The 24,532-nt window shown below is 42.1% G+C and overlaps 1 protein-coding gene across 3 annotated transcripts in view; it reads right to left on the bottom strand.

Moving 5' to 3' along the window:
- Positions 1 to 24,532, bottom strand: part of PRKCH (protein kinase C eta) — a 185,728-nt gene that overhangs the window by 77,102 nt on the left and 84,094 nt on the right. For all 3 annotated transcript variants that reach the window (XM_056545930.1, XM_056545928.1, XM_056545929.1), the window contains exons 5-8: positions 20,769 to 20,857; positions 17,823 to 17,952; positions 2,856 to 2,983; positions 196 to 330 (exon numbers count right to left, since the gene is read on the bottom strand). In XM_056545930.1, coding sequence (XP_056401905.1) covers positions 196 to 330; positions 2,856 to 2,983; positions 17,823 to 17,952; positions 20,769 to 20,857 — 482 coding nt within the window. The remainder of the gene's footprint in view (positions 1 to 195; positions 331 to 2,855; positions 2,984 to 17,822; positions 17,953 to 20,768; positions 20,858 to 24,532) is intronic.

The following is a 24,532-nucleotide window of genomic DNA, read 5'->3' as shown; positions in this document are numbered from 1 at the left end:
TATGGGAAAGCCGGTCGGCTATCTTCAGCTCTCCCATATAGATATGTGGAGGAGGTGGGAGTCATGACGCGCCACTCCAGGGAAGAGTGGGGCCCCAGCACTTAGACCCCTGCAATCTAAAACTTATTCCCTATCCTGCGGAATTTGTTTTTTTGTATGAGACTATTCCTTTAATGTCTGGCATGGAATACCAACCTTTCCAAAGCTGCCTTTGCCTAAAACACGTATGAAGGTGAAATCTTCTATTCCAAATTTATACTGCGAGGAGGTGTTGGAAAGAGAATCTTCTTCAGACCCGTTTTCTGATCTGGCAGGACTGTTGTCTGAATGCTATTAAATACAACAACAAAATGGTTAAATATAACAAAATACAAAAACAAAATGGCTGAACTGAAGTGAAGAAATATCTGTAATAGCAAAATATAATAAGGATGATCCCTTTAAATTACAGAAGTTCCCCAGAAAACCGACTGACCACACAGTGGCCCAGATTTATCAAACTGTGTGAGAGAAAAAGTGGAGGGATTTTTCCCCAGCAACCAATCACAGCTCAGCTAACGAGCTGTGGTAAAGTGAAAGCTGAGCTGTGATTGGTTGCTGTGGAGAAATCCCTCCACTTTTTCTCTCACAAAGTTTGATAAATCTAGGCCAGTGTATTGCTGCGACACCCACTGATTTCATTTCTCCGGGAACCCAAGAGTAGGTGTTCTATTTTCATACAGCACCACCACTGGCAAAAGGAATCATTACACAATTCTCAAGGAAATCACTAGAAATGTCAGGTCCTCCAGAGTGAGATACATGTTTTGGCTAATGAGGACGGTTTTAAATGGGGGACCCACCTCTCTATGACCTTGATGATATACCTTGAAGGTATACTAAATCTGACAGAACCCTGTTAAGGCTAGGGCAACTTTCTCCCCAAGACATCGCATATAATGACTGTTTATGTTGCAAGAGAATATGACTGCCACAAGACTCCAAAATTCAGATTTTCTGTATTTTGGTCATATGTCACATGTGACTGCCAGTATTAACCTACATGCGATTGTGATCTGCATGAGACCACTCAGCAAGCATTTAGGTAACAAGACTGACCTGCTATAGGGGGTCGAGCGACACCTGTTGCCGTGTAGATTTTTTTGTACTTTTGCTTTTTTTTCCTCATCATCATAATATAAAATATGCTTAGGCAGATTAATAAATAAGGTCCACTGTCTCTATGGTTGTCATTCTTACAACTCACAGCCGGTCTCTAGAACAGTGTTTCCCAACCAGGATGCCTCCAGCTGTTGCAAAACTACAACTCCCAGCATGCCCGGACAGCCAAAGAGTTGTAGTTTCACAACAGTTGGAGGCATCCTGGTTGGGAAACATGGCTCTAGAATGTGGACAGAACCTTCTCTACCTGGCCTGGTTACTACTCACTCCTCTACAGTTCCTCTCCTATGGCTGTGACTCCGGCACTCTCCACCCACAGCCAGCCCCATTTAGAGGTGGAATTTCCTGCCACCATGTTGCTAACCCCATGTGAAAACTACAAAACTTATACACATTGTGATTAGGGCAGATGGAATTACCCTAGGGGCAGATGGCATTAACCACTTGTGTTCGTGAAGCCAGGACATGGTTTATCCTCTACACCACCTGAAGTTATACCGCTGGATCCTGGGCTTGGCAGAGAGATGTAACAGTCTATACAGCTTGGCTAGGCCCACGGAGGTGACCAGTGACTTCAGAGACCGTAGGGCTTGCTGGGACTTATAGTGGACTTGGACAATTTGATGCAGGTCACACTGACTTGAGACAGACTTGACTTGGACTGACTTGACAGACTGACAGACTGTACCCCGTTTGTAGCTTACCAGGTTTTGACTTAGACCTGGGGGGTAGTGGACTTGTGGAGTCCTGGCTGTGTGGTAGACATTAGGCCCATCAGACACTCTCTCAGGACTTGACCTCCCTGTAGCTCAGCAAAGAATCAAAGAGAGCGAGAGGAAGCTCCACCCAGGGCTTATATGGGGGAAGACTCTGGAGGGGTCCCATAGGTCACATGGTCACTGGTACCTTTCCTGGTTAATCACATGACAACAGTACTTAAGGGCATAGAATAATTATGTACATTGCATTGGATAACATATACATTATTTAACTATTCAGGACACACAGGGGAGCAATGGTACGGGGGTGCAACTCCTGTACTGGGCCACAACATAAAACAAGATAACCCTCACAGGTAACATGTATTTACTTATCAGATTCAGCTAAACTCTACCTATCCTATAAAGTAAAGAGCCCAATTCTAAAAGTTCACGTGATTTATAACTAAACCGTATAAAATAAATGAATTCTAAGCAAAGCAGCTTCTTATTCTTGTTTTTCTTTCAAAAGGTTTTATTAAAGTTTTGTATCCAATACGAAAAGTATTGGATACAAAAAATATGTCAGCTTTCCAAAAGCAAGTTATATACACTTAACAATAAGCACTACAACAATGTCTAATGTCTTATTGTTGTTTTAAAAGGGGGAAATTCCCAGTTAATGTTTTGCAGTTTGCTCCGGTTTTCTGTTACTGACTGCTTCCATGGTTTCATTCTACTCGCTCTGGAATTTGCTGATCATCAACAAAAACTATCAAAGACTGCCACCGTGTGCCAAGTCCCAGAACTGCCATCAAGTGTATTACTAAACTTCTCTTCTACTAGAGTAGAAAAAAAAAATATGTTATATATATATATATATATATATATATATATATATATATATATCTTCCCATAATGCTCTTTTCATGGTCCTGACATAAGGTATACAATGTTTTCCAATTCAATGGTTGTTAACCTTTCATTATGTCTTACCCGTGTGACAGCGATGTTCCCGGGCTGGAGACCCATTCCTGCCAATGCATTTGCCAACTCCACTGAATTGACTCCACAGTTATGAGCCACATTGGACTCGCACCGCTTGTGCACATTCATTTTGCACACTACAAGAAGAAACAATACGTTTATTCATTCAGCGATACATTCCATTCCAGCAGAGTTGCTGCAGCATTTTTCATACAACATCTGGTCAAGAAGCTGCGGCAATCTCAATGTGGCAAATTGAGGAAAATACAAAGCATTGTTCACAACAATAAAACATAATTCTCTCCGATTTTATCGTATGCTAAAGGAAATTTGTAAAATGAGGCCATTTGGCATTGACAACAATAAAGAAATGCTGATGTAATAACCAACTATTCAACCGTTCATTGAATGACACTGGGGCTGAGCAAAACTACGTGAGAGCAGAGGACAAGCAATGCACAATCTGTTTAGGGCCATCAGAGAAAAGATCTCACAGGTGCGCTTGACAAATACAATGCTCAAAAAAATAAAGGGAACACTAAGATAACACATCCTAGATCTGAATGAATGAACTAATCGTATGAAATACTTTCTTCTTTACATAGTTGAATGTGCTGACAACAAAATCATACAAAATTAACAATGAAAATCAAATGTATCAACCCATGGAGGTCTGGATATGGAGTCACACACAAAAAAAAAAAAAAAAAAATAAGTGGAAAACCACACTACAGGTTGATTCAACTTTGATGTAATGTCCTTAAAACAAGTCAAAATGAGGCTCAGTAGTGTGTGTGGTCCAGCATTGTCTTGCATTGGGAGGAACCCACGGCCAACCGCACCAGCATATGGTCTAGCAAAAGGGGTCTGAGGATCTCATCTCGGTACCTAATGACAGTGAGGCTACCTCTGGCAAGCACATGGAGGGATGTGCAGCCCCCCAAAGAAATGCACCCCACACCATTACTGACCGCCAAACCAGTCATGCTGGGGGATGTAGCAGGCAGCAGAATATTCTCCATAGCATCTCCAGACTCAGTGTGAACCTGCTTTCATCTGTGAAGAGCACAGGGCGCCAGTGGTGAATTTGCCAATCTTGGTGTTCTCTGGCAAATGCCAAATGTCCTGTATGATTTTGGGCTGTAAGCACAACCCCCACTTGTGGATGTCAGCAACTCATTCCATTCTCATGGAGTCTGTTTCTGACCATTTGAGTGGAAACATGCACATTTGTGGCCTGCAGGAGGTCATTTTGCAGGGCTCTGGCAGTGCTCCTCCTCCTTACACAAAGGCAGAGGTAGTGGTCCTGCTGCTGGGTTGTTGCCCTCCAATGGTCTCCTCCATGTCTCCTAATGTACTGGCCTGTCTCCTGGTAGCTCCTCCATGCTCGGGACACTACGCTGACAGACACAGCAAACCTTCTTGCTACAGCTCGCATTGATGTGCCATCCTGGATGAGCTGCACTACCTGAGCCACTTGTGTGGGTTGAAGACTCCGTCTCATGCTACCACTAGAGTGAAAGCACCGCCAGCATTCAAAAGTGACCAAAACATCAGCCAGGAAGCATAGGAACTGAAGTGGTCTGTGGTCACCACCTGCAGGACCACTCCTTTATTGGGGGTGTCTTGCTATTTGCCTATAATTTCCACCTGTTGTCTGTTCCATTTGCACAACAGCATGTGAAATTGATTGTCAATCAGTGTAGCTTCCTGAGTGGACAGTGTGATTTCACAGGAGTGTCATTGACTTGGAGTTACATTGTGTTGTCTAAGTGTTCCCTTAATTATTTTAAGCAGTGTATATATGGTAATGGTGTGTAATAAGAGATATCACCACATCGTGCACCACAGTGGAGAGCAGATGAACAATATGTCCTATGTTTAATTCAGTACTGTACAGAAGAGCAAGTCCCTCTTTTGTTCCCATCAATTGTTGCGCTTTCCAGGTTTCTTCTAGCATAATGTAAAGGGACAATATGGGTTAGAATCCAGCAGGGGCACCTCTTTATTCCCTAGCCCACTGATCTCAAGTGAATTGCATTAACCTTTAACACTACTCCGAGCTTTCAGTAACTTGATCTGATTCTCAGCTTCTCCATTAACTCTGTATGAGGCATGAGATTTCAGTGGTGTTCTGACTGCAAAAAAGGTACCACTGAAACAATGAGAGAAACCTGTATGGTCCAGAACCCAAAACGCACAGTGTAAATTGTGACCAGAGTTCACAGGGATTAACTGAGTGCTACGCACCTTGGTTCTGAGAAATTACACAGATCCAACTATATAGTTCCATTTACCAGGATACAGATGACCAGTGGGGGTACAGGACATCTTGTAACATGGGTGTAACTATGGCTATAACAGACACTATGGGGTCCAGAGGTTGAGTGGGCCCACTAAAGTGCCAGAAAGCTTTACTTTTTTTTGTATGGAATAACAAGTTGGTTGCTTCTTGATATCCTGCACTACCATATGGGTTCCTTGATGTACATCGCTATTATTTTTACATTTAATTATTGCTAATTATACCACTGTTTTGGGATCCTGTCTTTAGATGCTGGGGACCAGTCTCGCTGTGCTATGGGGCCCTACAGATTCTAGTTATGCCTCTGCCTTGTAATCAGGTTTGTAGAAAAAAATAAAACATAAAGTATAGTAAAAAAAAAAAAAATAAAAAGACCGCTCATGTTTCCCCTAATACTAGTTTTTGAGCATTTTGCACATAGTTATTATAGTTTAAAGCATTACTGTCATAAAAAAAAAACTACAATAACTATATGATAAACAGTGTCCATTATGACAAGTAAAATACCTGTTCAAACACCAAGGCTACAGTTAGGATCTCTCTTCATAGAGCAGAAGCTTAAGTTCTGATCTAGCTGTTACTAAAGATAGATTTCCTGCGATAACCAGCAGTGAAACACAGATTAAAGGGCAAAGAGACACCTCATGGTCAAGACTTCAGTGCAGGTTATCTGGGTTAAGGACTCGTTTTTGCCACTTTACTCCTCAACTAATCTATGGATGTTTGGTTACTTAAAACTTATCTCCGGAGAGGTGCTTAAAGAGGTACACTATGCTACAGAGGAAATTCATTTCTTTTGAACTTCTTTTTTGTCTTGTCCACAGTGCTCTCTGCTGACACCTGATGCCCGTATCAGGAACTGTCCAGAGCAGGAGAAAATCCTCATAGCAAACCTATGCTGCTCTGGACAGTTCCTGACATGGACAGAGGTGTCAGCAGAGAACACTGTGAACAAGACAAAAAATTTCCTCTGTAGCATACAGCTGCTAATAAGTACTGAAAGGATTAAGATTTTTAAATAGAAGTAACTTACAGATCTGTTTAACTCTCTGGCACCAGTTAATAAAATTTTTTTTTTTTTTTAAGTTTTACACCAGAGTACCCCTTTAAGGCCTAAGGCAGTTAATACAATTCACTGGCATCTCATAAAGTCCTTCTAAAATGAATATACCGTATATACTCGAGTATAAGCCGAGTTTTTCAGCACGATTTTTCGTGCTGAAAACACCCCCCTCGGCTTATACTCGAGTGAACTCTCCACCTGCAGCGGTCTTCAACCTGCGGACCTCCAGAGGTTTCAAAACTACAACTCCCAACAAGCCCGGGCAGCCATCGGCTGTCCGGGCTTGCTGGGAGTTGTAGTTTTGAAACCTCCGGAGGTCCGCAGGTTGAAGACCACTGCGGCCTTCGACATTATCCAGCCCCCTCTCACCCCCCTTTAGTTCTGTACAGTACTCCCCTCCGCTCGGCGCTGGTCCGGTGCTGCAGGACTGTCCGGAGAGGAGGTGGTCCGGTGGGATAGTGGTTCCGGGCTGCTATCTTCACCGGGGAGGCCTCTTCTAAGCGCTTCGGGCCCGGCCCCAGAATAGTCACGTTGCCTTGACAACGACGCAGAGGTACGTTCATTGCCAACGTACTTCTGCGTCATTGTCAAGGCAACGCCTCTATTCCGGGCCCGCAGCGCGGAGAAGAGGCGCCCCCAGTGAAGATAGCAGCCCGGAACCACTATCCCACCGGACCACCTCCTCTCCGGACAGTCCTGCAGCACCGGACCAGCGCCGAGCGGAGGTGAGTACTGTACAGAACTAAAGGGGGGTGAGAGGGGGCTGGATGATGTCGAAGGCCGCAGTGGTCTTCAACCTGCGGACCTCCGGAGGTTTCAAAACTACAACTCCCAGCAAGCCCGGACAGCCAATGGCTGCCCGGGCTTGCTGGGAGTTGTAGTTTTGAAACCTCTGGAGGTCCGCAGGTTGAAGACCACTGAGGGCGGATGATGACAAGAGGATGATGAAGGGGGGGTGTGGGATGATGAAGGGTGGGGTGGGGATGATGACAATGGGATGATGAAGGGGGGGGATGTGTGGGATGATGACAAGGGGATGATGACAGGTGATGATGATGAGGGTCTGGATGATGACAGGCGGTGATGATGATGAGGATGTTAATGACAGGGGTCTGGATGATGACAGGGGGGGATGATGTATTTCCCACCCTAGGCTTATACTCGAGTCAATAACTTTTCCTGGGATTTTGGGTTGAAATTAGGGGTCTCTGCTTATACTCGGGTCGGCTTATACTCGAGTATATACGGTAAGATAATTTGTATATGAGGATAGTGGTGTTTGACGTAAATAAACTGTTTCTTAAAGTCCCTTTGCACAGCTAGGGTGAAAAAAAATGTTACCATAGCAGTACCATGCGTTTGTAAGTAAATTTGGGACTTGAACCAAAAAGATTTTTGTTCTAAAACAAAGGCATAGGGTTAGCTGTTGCTAGGCATTGTGTAACGGAGTAAATATTGCTTTTGTGAGGCAGATTTCTATGCAATACAAATATGTAAAGTGTGCCCCAGTGCTAGGAAGGAAACCAAGCCTGTTGTTGAAGGCTGGTAATTATAAAGCCAACTAAACCTTTTAGGCAAGAAGGGATAATACATATTTTTGTAACTTCATGTCAATATCTTGTGATAACTTGGTGTTAAAGGGGTACTGCGGTGAAAATTTTTTTTTTTTAAAATCAACTGGTGCCAGAAATGTAAACAGATTTGTAAATTACTTCTATAAAAAAAATCTTAACCCTTCCAGTACTTATCAGCTGCTGTATACTACAGAGGAAGTTATTTTCCTTTTAAATTTATTTTCTGTCTGACCACAGTGTTCTCTGCTGACACTCTGTCTCAGGAACTGTCAAGAGCAATAGCAAATCCACATAGCAAACCTATCATGATCTTGACAGTTCCTGAGACAGACAGAGTGTCAGCAGAGAGCACTGTGGTCAGACAGAAAAGAAATGTAAAACGAAAAAAACTTACTGTTGAGCATACAGCAGCTGATAACAACTGGAATGGTTAATATTCTTTTAATAGAAGTAACTTACAAATCTGTTTAACTTTCTGGCACCAGTTGAATTAAAAAAATATAAAAAATAAAAGTTTTTCACCGGAGTACCCCTTTAAGTAGGCATTCCCATCCCATTTATGGCATATCCACTGGATCTCACTTTTTGTACTCAAACTTACAGTCATGGCCGTAAATGTTGGCACCCCTGAAATTTTTCAAGAAAATGAAGTATTTCTCACAGAAAAGGATTGCAGTAACATGTTTTGCTATCCATGTTTATTCCCTTTGTGTGCATTTCAACTAAACCAAAAAAAAGGGAGGAAAAAAAGCAAATTGATCATAATGTCACCAAACTCCAAGAATGGGCTGGACAAAATTATTGGCACCATTTCAAAATTGTGGAAAAATAAGATTGTTTCAAGCATGTGATGTTCCTTCAAACTCACCTGGGGGAAAGTAACCGGTGTGGACAATATAAAAATCCCACCTTAAAGCAGATAAAAAGGAAATCTCCAGAGATCTAGATTTGTCTTTGTCCACAGTGCACAACATTATCAAGACGTTTGCAACCCATGGCACTGTAGCTAATCTCCCTGGGCGTGGATGGAAGAGGAAAATTGATGAAAAGGTGTCAACGCAGGATAGTCCGGATGGTGGATAAGCAGCCCCAAACAAGTTCCAAAGATATTCAAACTGTCCTGCAGGCTCAGGGAGCATCAGTGTCAACGCGAACTTCGACATTTAAATGAAACTGAATGCTATGGCAGGAGACCCAGGAGGACCCCACTGCTGACACAGAGACCTAAAAAAGCAAGACTACATTTTGCCAAAATGCACTTGAGTAAGCCAAAATCCTTCAGGGAAAAAGTCTTGTGGATGGATGAGACCAAGATAGAGCTTTTTGGTAAAGCACATCATTCTACTGTTTACCGAAAACGGAATGAGGCCTACAGAGAAAAGAACACTAATTTTGTCCAGCCCATTTTTGGAGTTTGGTGTGACATGTCCAATTAGCTTTTTTTAGTTCCTATACAAACAAAAGGGAATAAACAAGTGTATAGCAAAACATGTGTTACTGCAATTGTGACAAACAGTCTTGGGGATTAGCTCTGGGATAGTCCTGGTCACTTGCCACGGGACACGTTCCTCACAATAACACCACAGACCACAGTTCCGCATACAAGTCTGGCTCCTCGCCAGCTTTATTTCCACAGGTTGCAGGTAAAACAAAACAAACAGGAACATAATAAAGTCCTAGACCGTCTGGTCACTGACTACACATATCAGCATGCCCTGACTACGAACTGGTGAGCTACCCTCAGCCAGTTAAACATATGACACCTGCAACCTGTTATTCACAGTTCACACCACTTCTTGGACCACTCGCAGCGCCTTCTGCGTGTTACCTAAACAGGGTCCATGTGTCTCCCCCTCTAACAGCCAGCATACTGTTACCAAGGGAGAGCGCAGATTAGACTGAGTGTCCATCTTATATACACCTCCCTTCCCTGCTGCCTCATTACTTAAGAAGCAGGTGAGAGATACTTCAAGGTGAGCAAAGGAAATACACCCTTTCCTTGCCACCTTATCACACAATCCTTTTCTGTAAGAAATACTTCATTTTCTTGAAAAATTTCTGGGGTACCAACGTTTACGGCCATGACTGTATATTCAGCTCAAAAGATCCCCTGGTTTCAGCTGCTGGAAGTGGTTTAGAAGCTTAAAATATCTAAACCGATTGTTTTACGCAGTTTAAATTGCCCTGTCTAAAGGAGAACAAGCGCCCTTGATCTCAAGATAATTGTGGACAGTCTTTTACCCCTGGGGCTGGTATAGTGGGTAGAGGAATTTCCATTCTTGTCTTGGAAACGTGTGGTTGATGGCTATGGTAGATAGACCCTTTGTACCAGTTTAATTTCCCTTCTTATTAGGGAAAACTTTTGGACAATGGCTATGGTAGATAATATCACCCCCCCCCCCCCCCCACCATCACCACCCCCACCACCATCATACCAGTTGAGTTTCCATTCTTACGAAAACTTGTGGTCCATAGCTGCAGTAAATAGAACCCCTGTACCACATGAGTTCCCATTCCTACTAGGAACTTGGGGCCAATGGCTATGGTGGATAGCTTTCAGTTGATGGCTACAGTAGACAGTCTTCCTGTACTAGTTAAGTTATTCTTACTAGAAAAACTAATGTTCGACGGCTATGGTACATGGATCCCTGTACCACTCAAATTTGCAATGTTAACAGAAAAAAAAAAATCTTCGGTCATTGGATATATACATAAGATTGGTAGATTGACCCCCTGAACAAGTTAGGTTTCCATTCTTAGTTTTAGAGGAAAATTGTTGTTGTGAGCTTTATGGTCTTTTGACCAGTTATTGGATTGTAGTTATTATTAGGTATGGTTGAATTATCTTTGTCTTTATCTTTTTTTTTTTTTTTTTTTTTTTTTTTTTTACTATCTCTGGTTCTATATTTAAAATTTTAGTCTCTCAGACGTCATAAAATCTTGATGACATTTAGGGATGATGTTATCAATTTTTATATTTAGTTCACCAGAGGGATTTTTTGTTTCCAGCACAGCCTGCTCAGCATGCCTTGTGCCCAAACATGCATGAACTGATCCTAATCAGTGCCAAATCTTTTATGAAAAGAATATTCCAATCTCAGTCTTTGAGGAAATCGCTGAACTGTCTAAGGCTATAGACATCTTAGGAAATACTCTGCTCAAAAAAGAACACAGGGAAGACTTAAACACCACAATGTAACTCCAAGTCAATGACACTTCTGTGAAATCACACTGTCCACTCAGGAAGCAACACTGATTGACAATCAATTTCACATGCTGTTGTGCAAATGGAACAGACAACAGGTGGAAATTATAGGCAATTAGCAAGACACCCCCAATAAAGGAGTGGCTCTGCAGGTGGTGACCACAGACCACTTCTCAGTTTCTATGCTTCCTCGCTCATATTTTGGTAACTTTTGAATGCTGGCGGTGCTTTCACTCTAGTGGTAGCATGAGATGGAGTCTACAACCCACACAAGTGGCTCAGGTAGTACAGCTCCTCCAGGATGGCACATCAATGTGAGCTGTGGCAAGAAGGTTTGCTGTATCTGTCAGCGTAGTGTCCAGAGCATGGAGACGCTACCAGGAGAAAGGCCAATACATCAGGAGACGTGGAGGAGGCTGTAGGAGGGCAACAACCCAGCAGCAGGACCACTACCTCCGCCTTTGTGCAAGGAGGAGCAGGAGGAGCACTGCCAGAGCCCTGCAAAATAACCTCCAGCAAGCACAAGTGCATGCGTCCACACAGTCAGAAAGAGACTCCATGAGGGTGTTATGAGGGCCTGACGTCCACAGGTGGAGGTTGTGCTTACAACCCAGCACCACGCAGGACATTTGCCTTTTGCCAGAAAACACAAAGATTGGCAAATTCGCCACTGGAGTGTGTCAGCAGTCCCTGCAAGAAGGCATTGATGCTATGGACTGGCCCGCTCGTTCCCCAGACCGGAATCAGATTGAGCACATCTGGGACATCATGTCTCGCTCCATCCACCAACGCCACATTGCACCACAGACTGCCCAGGAGCATGCCCAGGCGTTGTAGGGAGGTCATACGGGCACGTGGAGGCCACACACACTACTGAGCCTCATTTTGTTTTGACTTGTTTTAAGGACATTACATCAAAGTTGGATCAGCCTGTAGTGTGGCTTTCCACTTTGATTTTGAGTGTGACTCCATATCCAGACCTCCATGGGTTGATACATTTGATTTCCATTGATAATTTTTTGGTGATTTTGTTGTCAGCACATTCAATTAAGTAAAGATGAAAGTATTTCATACAATTAGTTCATTTATTCAGATCTAGGATGTGTTATCTTAGCGTTCCCTGTATTTTTTTGAGCAGTGTATAGATTTTGTATTCTTGCTTTGTGGTATTTCTACAGCTTGTCATGTGAGCTCTATTTTCTTTCTACACTTGTACACAGCCTATATGATTATCTCCTGCATAATTTCTTATATCTGCTGTTATTTTCGCTCTAGCCTTTGTGAGCTGTGCTTCAAGGAAGCTCTTCCTCCTGACTACAATTTGAGCTGGTGTGTAACCTCAGCCCCCTGCTGTTATTGCTAAGGGCCCATTCACACTGAGAATTTAACTTTGAAATCCCAAACAGAATTCACTTTGCAGCAGCCTCCAATTACTGTCAATGGGATTCTGAATAGGCATTTCCACTGCAGGATTTCCACTGCAGGATTCTGTGCTGGCTGCGTTGCCCTTAAAGGGGTACTCCGGTGAAAAATTTTTTTTTTTTTTTTTTAAATCAACTGGTGCCAGAAAGTTAAACAGATTTGTAAATTACTTCTATTAAAAAATCTTAATCCTTCCTGTACTTATTAGCTGCTGAATACTACAGCGGAGATTCTTTTCTTTTTGAAACACAGAGCAGTCTGCTGACATCATGAGCACAGTGCTCTCTGCTGACATCTCTGTTCATTTTAGGAACTGCCCAGAACAGCATATGTTTGTCCATTTTAGGAACTGCCAGTGTAAAAGGAAATCCCCATAGCAGAGATGTCAGCAGAGAGCACTGTGCTCATGATGTCAGCAGACAGCTCTGTGTTTCAAACGGAAAATAATTTCTACTATAGTATTCAGCAGCAAGTAAGTACAGGAAGGATTAAGATTTTTTAATAGAAGTAATTTACAAATCTGTTTAACTTTCTGGCACCAGTTGATAAAAAAAAAAAAAAAGTTGTTCACCGGAGTACCCCTTTAACGACGCAGGACGTATATTTATGTCCTGCGTCGGCTCCCGCGATATGAAGCGGGGTCGCACTGCCTCCTGCCTCCTCGGTGTCCGATCGACGAATGACTGCTCCGTGCCAGAGATTCAGGCAGGAGCAGTCAAGCACCGATAACACTGATCACAGGCGTGTTAATACATGCCAGTGATCTGTGTAAGATCAGTATGTGCAGTGTTATATAACACTGCAAAAAAAAAAAGTAAAAAAAAAAGTGTTAATAAAGGTCATTTAACCCCTTCCCTAATGAAAGTTTGAGTCACCCCCCTTTTCCCATAAAAAAATAAAAAACAGTGTAAATAAAAATAAACATATGTGGTATCGCCGTGTGCGTAAATGTCCGAACTATAAAAATATATCATTAATTAAACCTTACGGTCAATGGCGTACACGTAAAAAAATTCCAAAGTCCCAAAAAGCGTATTTTGGTCACTTTTTATGCCATTAAAAAATGAATAAAAAGTGATTAAAAAGTCCGATCAAAACAAAAATTGTACCAATAAAAACTTCACATCACGGCGCAAAAAATGAGTCCTCATACCGCCCTGTACGTGGAAAAATAAAAAAGTTATAGGGGTCAGAAGATGACATTTTTAAACGTATAAATTTTCCTGCATGTAGTTATGATTTTTTCCAGAAGTACGACACAATCAAACCTATATAAGTAGGGTATCACTTTAACCGTATGGACCTACAGAATAATAATAAGGTGTAATTTTTACCGAAATATGCACTGCGTAGAAACGGAAGCCCCCAAAAGTTACAAAATGGCGTTTTTTCTTCGATTTTGTCGCACAATGATTTTTTTTCCGTTTCGCCGTGAATTTTTGGGTAAAATGACTAATGTCACTGGAAAGTAGAATTGGTGACGCATAAAATAAGCCATAATATGGATGTTTAGGTGGAAAATTGAAAGGGTTATCATTTTTAAAAGGTAAGGAGGAAAAAACTAAAGTGCAAAAACGGAAAAACCCTGAGTCCTTAAGGGGTTAATAGTGAAGGCACAGGTCCACGTGGTCCTAGTCCTGGTAGCGCCTGCTGCACAGAGAATCTCTGCCTGGAATTTATCCAGGTGGAAATTCTTAGTGTGAACATAAGAACCATTTGGTCCATCTAGTCTGCCCAATATTCTATGAATAATCCCTGGCCCTATCTTATATGAATAATAGCCTTATGCTTATCCCATGCATGCTTAAACTCCATTGTATTTGCAGTGACCACTTCTGCAGAAAGGCTATTCCACGCATCCACTACTCTCTCAGTAAAGTAATACTTCCTGATATTACTGCAGAAACATTTGCCACTAACTTAAACTATGTCCTCTTGTGGTAGTTATTCTTCTATTAAATATGCTCTCCTCCTTTACCGTGTTGACTCCCTTTATGTATTTAAAAGTCTCTATCATATCGCCTCTGTCTCTTCTTTCTTCTATACATGTTAAGGTCCTTTAACCTTTCCTGGTAGGTTTTATCCTGCAATCCATGTACTAGTTTAGTATCTTCTCTGAACTTACTCTAATGTATCTATATCCTTCTGGAGATACGGCCTCCAGTACAACGCACAATACTCCAAGTGAAGTCTCACCAGTGTTCTGTACAGCGGCATGAGCACTTCTCTCTACTACTAATACCTCTCCCTATACACACATGAGCACTTCCCTCTCTTCTGCTATAAGATCTCCATATACACCAAGCATTCCGCAAGCATTTCCCACTGCTCTGACATTGTCTGCCTTCCTTTAAGTCTTCTGATATTTTCTCATGGGTTTTTATGTCCAAGGTACATTATCTTCTCTGAGTAGCAGCTACATAGGGGGGAATTTTTAATAAAGACTGTTGAGAAAGTGGCCTCATTTTGCATTCATAAAATAACCTAAGGCGAGCTCAGGTTGGACAGAAACCAAATCAAATAAAATCATGGGGTGCATCAATAGGGGCATAGATGCCCACGACAAGGAAATAATTCTACCGCTGTACAAATCACTAGTCAGACCACACATAGAATACTGTGTACAGTACTGGGCACCAGTGTACAAGAAAGATACAGTGGAGCTGGAGAGGGTTCAAAGATGGACAACCAGAGTAATACGGGGAATGGGAGGACTATAGTACCCAGAAAGATTATCAGAATTAGGGTTATTTAGTTTAGAAAAAAGAAGGCTTAGGGGAGACCTAATAACTATGTATAAATATATTGGGACCGTACAGAGATCTCTCCCATGATTTATTTATACCCAGGACTGTATCTATAACAAGGGGGCATCCTCTACGTCTAGAGGAAAGAAGGTTTCTACACCAGCACAGACGGGGGTTCTTTACTGTAAGAGCAGTGAGACTGTGGAATTCTCTGCCTGAGGATGTAGTCATGGTGAACTCTGTAAAAGAATTTAAAAGGGGTCTGGATGCATTTTTGGAGAATAACAACATTGCTGGTTATGTATATAAGATTTATAGGGACAGAACGTTGATCCAGGGATTTATTCTGATGCCATATTTGGAGTCGGGAAGGAATTTTTACCTCTAGTGTGAGGGTTTTTTGCCTTCCTCTGGGTCAACTCAATAGGGACTCATTAGGGATATAGGTTGAACTTGATGGACTCTGGTCTTTTTCCAACCTTATGAACTATGTTACCTAAAAAAAATAATGCAAAGGTGTCCATAGCTTTTGAATACTAAATGGTCATAAATCTAAAAGGTATCTAAATCCATGTAATGCTGAATCTTCTATTGCAGTGATATGCGATATTTCACATTGTATTCGTAGCGGCTGTGTAAATACTCTTCTTCTGCATTCCACTGAGATAATAACAAGGAGGTGTAGTGCGAGTAGGAAAATATCCTCATGATACATGAATCTTCAAGAGCTCGCTCTCCTTCCTGTGAAGTGTCTATTACTGAGAAAGCTTTCCCAGCTAAAATGTAAATTATCCATGGGTAAACCACTTGCCCCATACACCTGCATATTTATTTCACTAATCAAGGCCTAGGGGTGACAATCTAATCCAATGAGTATGGGTGGTTTCCCCACTCTCCATCTACACAAAGTATTGGGAGAAAGAGCATGTTAGAATTTAGCTGCCCAATTCCTATCTCTATCATTAGAGGTGTCGGGAAGCAGCCTACTCCCCCATCAAAAACACATGTACATTTGACTAAGCTGAACAGTCCTGTCTATGTGGATGTCAGGCGAGTTAGATGTGGGTAAGATACTTAAATAGGTAAAGCACACAGATTTTGTGGTACGCAACATACGCATTGAGTCTTAAAAAAGTGGCCTACAACGTGGCCTCTATCCGATGAGATACTGCATGTCTCAGCATAGATTTTTTTCCCCCTTGAAACAGTAATATTAAAGTAACTTGAAAACTGCACACTAGTATTAAAGGGGTACTCCGCCACAAACATCTTATCCCCAATCTAAAGAATGACTGGGTGCTGTGCCGGAGATCGCGGGGGTCCCACTGCTGCAGCAGCGGGACCCCCGCGATCTCCGCAACAGCACCCAGTCATTTGGTGCACGGAGCGAAGTCCGCTCCGTACTTCTATGGGAGGAGGCGTGACGGCTACGTCATAGCCGTCACACCTCCCCGCATTGACATGGGACTGCCACGATCTTACATCTTATCCCCTATCCTTTGCATAGGGGACAAGATGTTTGCAGTGGAGTACCCCTTTATAGTCACTGAAAAGCTGTATCTACTAAGTCAAGGAACTAAAGTTGTGTGTGTATTTCCTGTATCTTGTAAGTAGCATACTTAGGCCAGTTTCCTATTTGTGTTATTTATTACAGTGATCCTTCAACTTACAATGGCCTCAACATACAAATAGTTTCAACATACAATGGTCTTTTCTGGACCATTGTAAGTTGAAACCAGACTCAACATACAATGCTACGGACAGTCCAGATCTGTGAAACGCGTCAATGGCTGGAAGATCTGACCAATCAGAATGGGCAATTTGCATGCACTGACTGGTGTCTGGTAGCGCCCCCTACAGTACAGGGAGGTATTACATGTTCTGTACTCTTTACCTGTTCCAGGGTTACCTGCTCCTTTGGACACCAGGTGAGGGCGACCCCATGTTACTTTATAAGGACATTACGTGTACTATACAGGACCCTGAAGAAGCTCCTGTCCTCTACATAGACCAGTGTTTCCCAAGCAGGGTTCCCCCAGCTGTTGCAAAACTACAACTCCCAGCATGCCCGGACAGCCTTTGGCTGTCCGGGCATGCTGGGAGTTGTAGTTTTGCAACAGCTGGAGGCTCCCTGCTTGGGAAACACTGACCTAGACAGTGATTTACAGCTTCCAGCAGATCTTTATTACTTTTATATGTAAGAACTTGCTTTATCTGTATTAGTTATCTACTTATTTTGCTTTAATCCTCACTTTTTCCTATTTTTGGATGACATTTTGTTGCCTTTAGAACCAATTACCAGGTTTCCATAGAGTTCTGGTCTCAACATACAATGGTTTCAACATACAATGGTCGTCCCGGAACCAATTAATATTGTAACTTGAGGGACCACTGTATATATGGTTTGTTCAGTCTGTGTCTGAAAGGTCCCATTGACTTTAACAGGGTTGCTGATTTCTCTCGGGGTGTCCAGTATTTTACTAGACACTTAAGTACTGGTTGCTGCACTATTTATTCTTGTATGTTTGGCAAAAATCTGTGCCTATGTGAATTTAGCCTTAGTTGCAAAACGCTCAACATTTTGGTACACCAGGAATAATAATATAAACTGTTGTCTCATTGTACTACACATTATTGAGACCCTAGTAGTCATGACTTACTTTTACACTGTAGTCCTTGCCTCATCAGCCCCCATAACAAGGACCCACAATGGTCGCAGAACGTCGGCACCTTGTAATTGTGGTCACGAAATTTGTGAGGTAAGTTGATCCCGAATCTCTGTTCAAAGATCTAAAAGCAAAACACATGTTATAATATCTATCTTTATCTACCTACCTATACATTGATATCTCACGTCTATAAATTGATACAGAAGGCATTTTGCTGCTGTGGTAAGTTCTAAAGACTGAATGATACACTGTAACAAACTACAGCTCTGTGAACATAAGTTAAACTTAACTGATCTTGTTTTTTCCTAAATCACTTTAAAAAAATAGTCTATATGTAAAATAACAGGGGACAATTCATTAATATTGGCCCATTGTAAGTGCCCCCCCCCCCCCCCCCCCGCATCATGCATCAAAGGGGCTCGCTCCCAGTGGAATAATCTGGCTTTGGCTAAAAACAACCCCAGGTCCTCAACCCCTTCCTCTAAGTAGATACATGATGGAACACTGCCCTAATGTTTCCATTCAATAGAAGTTGGCAGAGATCTTGAGAATTTAGAGAGAACTGCTGCATCATATTTCTTTCCTTTGAAGGTAAACTGCACAAGGAAGGAACAGAATATATATATATATATATATATATATAGACAGGGATGTGACATATTTTTCCCTGAACTAAGTACAAGGATCTACAGGAAAATTCTACTTATAGACGCAAGTGCAATGTCTATCATTAGGTATTTGGGAATTTGGGGCTTGAAGTCTTAAAGGGAACCTCTCATCAAATAAACTTTTGATATATTTTAGATTAATGAATGTTGAATAACTTTCCAATAGCATGTTAATGAAAAATATGCTTCTTTCTATTGTATTTTTCCCGATCAGTCCTGTCAGCAAGCATTTCTGACTCATGCTGGAGTCCTAAACACTCAGAGCTGCCAGCCTGCTTTGTTCACAGCCAAACAGGCTGTGAACAAAGCAGGCTGGCAGCTCTGAGTGTTCTCCTTTGTGAACAAAGCAGACTGGCAGCTCGTAGTGTTTAGGACTCCAGCACGAGTCTGAAATGCTTGCTGCCAGGACTGGTAGGGAGACCCCTAGTGGTCATTTCTTCAAAGTGGAAAATTAAATAGAAAGAAGCATATTTTTTAATAACATGCAATTGTGAAGTTATTCTGCATACATTAATCTATAATATATGAAAAGTTTTTTTGATGAGAGGTATCCTTTAAAAGGACATCTGCAGCGTGATTAACACTTATCCCCTATCCACAGGATAGGGGATAAGTGTTTGATCGCGGGGGGTCCGACCGTTGGGACCCCCTGTGATCTCCTGTACGGGGCCGAGGCTGTCCCATGCAGGGGGCGTGCCAGCCGCAGCATGACGTTGCAGCCGGCACGCCTCCTCCATACATTTCTATGGGAGAGGCGGGGAGGCAGCGTTTGTGCCTCCCCGTCTCCCCCATAGAACTGTATGGGGACGGGGAGGAGACGGGGCGTCACAGTCGACCTCTAGGTCGACGCTACGCGCATAAGCGCTCACCATGAGCGCTAATGGCGGCGCCCCGTTAGGGAGATCGAGGGGGGTCCCAGCGGTCGGACCCCCCGCAATCAAACACTTATCCCCTATCCTGTGGATAGGGGATAAGTGTCATACCGCTGCAGATGTCCTTTAAAGGGGTATTCCAGCCAAATACATCTCATCCAAAGAATAGGGGATGAGATGTCTGATCCCGGTGGGGGGGGGGGCGCCAATGGGACCCTCGCGATCTCTGAATGCGGGTGCTGCAATCTAGATTTTGCACTCTCATTTTTTCCTCTTTACCTTTTAAAAATCATAACCCAAAAATCCACAGCCAAATGGAAAAAAATAATAATCATTGTGTGCCGAAATAAACCCCCCCCCCCCCCCCTTTGTAACTTTTGAGGGCTTCCGTTTCTACGCAGTGCATTTTTCAGTAAAAATGACACCTTATAATTCTGTAGGTTCATATGGTTAAAATGATACCCTACTTATATAGGTTGGATTTTGTTGTACTTCTGGAAAAAATCGTAACTACATGCAGGAAAATGTATTCGTTTAAAAAAGTTTTCTCTTCTGACCCCTATAACTTTTTTATTTTTACACATATGGGAATGTACAAGGGCTCATTTTTTGTGCAGTCATCTGAAGTTTTTATCGAAATCCTTTTTGTTTTGATTGGACTTTTTAAACGCTTTTTATTCATTTGACCAAAAATACGCTATTTTTGATTTGTGAATTTTTTTTACATGTACGCCATTGACCGTGCGGTTTAATTAACTATATATTTTTATAGTTTGGACATTTACGCACACGGCGATACCACATATGTTTATATTTATTTTTAGTTACATAGTTTTTTTAATGGGAAATAGGGGGTGGTGATTCTGACTTTTATTAAGGAAGGGATTAAATCATACTGATTTCCTACACTGTTCAATGCCATGTATTAACATGGCATTGATCAGTGTTCTTGCCGCTCGACTGCTCCTGCCTGGATCTCAGGCACGGAGCAATCATTCGGCAATCAGACACGCAGGAGGCAGGTAGGGATCCTCCTGGTGTCCTGCAAGCTGTTTGGGATGCCGCAATTTCACCACGGCGGTCCCGATAAGCCCGATTGAGCTGTTGGGATGCTTTTGGTTTCACTTCAGATGCAGAGGTCAACTTTGATCGCCGCGTTTGAAGGGTTAATGCCGGGCATCACCGCGATCAGTGATGCCTGGTATTAGCCGCGGGTCCTGGCCGTTGATGGCCGCCGGGACGACCCAATATGACGCGGGGTCACTGTGTGAAATTGCGGGAGCCGGCGCAGGACGTAAATATACGTTGTGTGTCGTTAAAGACTAAGACAGGTGATGATGTTTTGTGCAAGAAAGAGAGACCAGGGCAGAAGAATACAAATAATAGTGGTACGTCACCTTTTTTTCCACTTTAGTTGGATTGTTCATGCAAGTGCAAGATGTGACTATCAACTGGTGGCAGCGCTTGTGAACCACACATGTGCAAACTGAGAAAGAGGAAAGAGACAGAAATGACACATTTACATCACACCTATAAGTATTGGTATACATTTTTCACAGAAGAACAAACAATGTTAACTCAAAACAGATTCTAGTGGCCTAATCCTTGTGCCTCGGGCCTTGGCAATCTCTCTTATAAACTTAGCAAGCTTCCTTACGATTTAATGTATTAGGAAACGCCAAAAATATTTACCTGAGAAAACCTGGAAAAGCAGGTTTCCATTTTTAGCATGATTTATTTAACTTTAGGCCGGAATTCCCCGACCTTCATATTTAGGTTCATGAAAGTGAACCATCACGTGGAATTTAACAAATCATGTTAGCAAACCCATGACCGACAGATCTTTTGAAAAGTAGTCGGCGAAGTTTAACATTTTCGGGCGACAGTCGTATGAAAGATCCTTTGTGAAATTAAGATCTTCTGTTCACAAAAAAAAACTTTTGGGAAAGAATATTCTCAGAACATTCCCAGAAAGATCTTCCGCCTTAGCGAGATGTGAATGATTATGTATGGCCCTATTTCAACCTCCAATATGAACTGTCATGTGTAGGTATAGCTGCATCTGCGAGATGATAGATTGTTCAATCTATTGTGTGTATGTGTGGCGAGCTGGGTGAGGCAATGATGCAGAAGGGTCTGGTGGTATTAACCCTTGATTTGTTGTGACGCCAGGGTGCGGTTGTTTTGTATAAGGCCCTGCTGACAACCGGTAGGATAATAAACTGAATGTCCACAGCAGAATTTATGAGACAACTGGAACTTTATATACATACAGTCTCTCTTGAGGTAACTGGGATGTGGGTTCCGCACAGGCTTTGCTGGGATTAATAGTCTTTAGCTTTAAGCAGGCCACTGTGCTACCAATTGTATGAGTTGAGTTGAATAGTAGTCACAAGGATTTAGTAAACAGAGCTTTATAACTCACAGTTTTAGTGGCTGCTGGTTCTTTAGGCTTTGGCCTAGTTGAGATGAATTGAGATATGCTGATTGTGCTTGGTTTAATGTCCAGCAGGAAGAGAGTGCAGGAACAAGATAACAAGAGAGCAAATTTAGAGACTACAGCCCCTTATATACCAGGGAGGCTGGGGCTAATCCCATTGGTTGCAAAGCCTGTAGGTCCTGAACCCAGAGAACTCTGGGTACATCACATGACCCAGAAAGGTCCTAAATATCTGTACAACCATTATAATATATCACGTGACCCAGGTAGGTCCTATACATTTGTAGACTATACAGAAATACATTTATATGAGGTGACCAAGGGGCAAGCCCTGCAGGAGAGCCCTGTGGAATGGAGGGACTCTAGCTGAGGGGACTTTAGACAGGGACAGGACAAGGTCCTGTACCGGGACACCACATATGGATACTTTAGGATTTGCAATATAACATTTTGACTGTTAGGAGAAGCTTAGGAGTTGAGTCACTGCTTATATCTGTGCCCTATTAGAATGGAGCAAGGAGAACATTAAGCTTTTACTTCTTAGTCATAGGTGAAAGTTACCTGAAGATTAGAGATGTACTTGTGCCTAAATATCAAAAAGGCTGATAAATGCAGTTGTTTTGCTTTTGTGTATATAGAATTATCGAACAGAAAAAAACCTCTATTGTAAATGGTACTGGGCTAAAACGTAACATTTATTGACTGATAAGTTAAAAAATAACATGAAAATTATTCCCCTCAAAAATGTGTGCACACTACAAAAAATATCCAAAAAGACACGTGCCAATGAGTGACGGGTGGGGGCATATGTTTAGATAGTTTACAAAGAATGACTAGCATGTTGATAGCAATAAGATACTGCTGGGGGGGGGGGGGGGGGTGAATAGATGTGAAGGTTAGATGGAGATGATGGCACTTCCTTGATTACTTCAAGCGATGACAAATGACTTAGAAGCAGGAAAAATTTAAGGAAAAGTGCCCCCTAATACTAAACCTCCCTCCACAGCTGTCCGTGCCTTTTGATGGACCCACCTCTTTAACAGGGTGGCCTCAACCACGAAGACATTCCCTCTCCTGATGTAAGTGAGGGGAAAAAATACAACAAAAACAGGGGATGGAGGTATACAGAGAAATGATGACCCCCAAGCCGATCACACCAGTGGCACAGTGTCAAACCATGGTATTTACAAGGGAGTCGCAAAGCATCTAACCATTTGCTGAAACAGTTACGGTCAACTAGTTTGGTCACACGTTTTTGTGTAAATAGTAAAGAATGTTTCCACAATATGCTGTAAGCAAACCAAATTCATCAAAGAGGTGTAAAGTTCTACAGAAGTACAGAGATTACTAAATGCTTTAACCTCAGCAATATGGCGGCATGTGTTACGTTCCACATATGGAGTGGCAAGTCCAGTGCACTAACAATAAGACTTACAGGTCATCTTACCTTTAATTTTAGAATACTAGAGGTCACCGACTGCACTTATATGCATGAATGGTGCAGGATATGGTGACTAATAATATTTATAATTTATAGTAGAGAAAATATTTTTATACACGCTACATGTAAAAGATTAACAGAACGCTTAATGTCAATCTTTCAAAAGAGTTTTTAATCAGTTTCAAAGAGGTTGTGCAGCAGCTTTGGTTTGTAAAGTGGGGGGAGTTATGCAATGTGTAGAAAAAGCAGCTAAAAAACTCACTTAAGCTGTTGCAGCACCTCACTGTGAACAAAGGGGGAGCTTGAGGCAGTCAAACAAAGATTGACAAGAGGCTTCTAGTTAAAAGGCAAATTTGGCTGCGTGTCCAGCTAAGTGATGGTATGAATGTGATTCAGATGTGCAAAATAGGCTTCCAAAATCTTACAGCTGCATAACCAACACAACCAACCACTTACCCAATTGTGTCTTCCATCATCATTACCGGTAGACAAGGCCACTTGTATAGGCTAGCCCTTTGTAATTTTAGTGTGTATACTGCTGTATGCTGCCCAAGGTGCTGCAGAACTTAAAATGTTACTTTCATTGAAAAAACTTTTGACGTGTCACAAAGACATGTCAAAAGTTTTAATCCCATAGATCTCTAGATATAGATTGGCTTCTTAAATGTCTAATGGAACCCGTGCTCTGCAATGAGACGGATTGAGCGCCAAGCTAGGGAATGAAGCATGCTGCTGTGCACTTCTGGAGATTGGTAGGGGTCTCAGCACTTAGACCTGACCAATCAAAACTTTTGACATGTCAGACATTTTAAGGTTTTAAAAACAGCGCTACTTTAAGAGGAATAGAGAACTTCATGTCAAAAACATGAGCTAGGTAGAGGGATAAAAAACATAATAAAAACCACCATATAGTAGTATTTACATTGCAGTCAGTAGAAATTATGGAAATGACATGCTAGTATAACACCTATAACAACTCTATTTATGATACTCCCTTTATCTTTAGTAAGGGGGTTCTTCTTTTCTGTGTTTGCCACTGACTGGCCAGTTGAGATTAGCATCCCAAAAACATACTGGTAGCAAAACCCAACCACCGCAATATGGACACCCATTCTGAATGCTGTGTTGATACACCCGCTGCCCTATCCTTGGCAACCTTGTTCTGTGTACACCTATCTCCTATTCTTCCCGCTGATTTGCATAATACATGTGTTTACCCAGTAACATTACTACACACTAAAGAGTGTAAACAGGGAAATCACCTGTAAGATGGACAAGTT

This window comes from Hyla sarda, chromosome 11 (assembly GCF_029499605.1).
Source record: "Hyla sarda isolate aHylSar1 chromosome 11, aHylSar1.hap1, whole genome shotgun sequence".
Classification (NCBI taxonomy): domain Eukaryota; kingdom Metazoa; phylum Chordata; class Amphibia; order Anura; family Hylidae; genus Hyla; species Hyla sarda.
The sequence above is the reverse complement of the archived record's forward strand: the minus strand, read 5'-3'. Positions and strand labels throughout refer to the sequence as shown.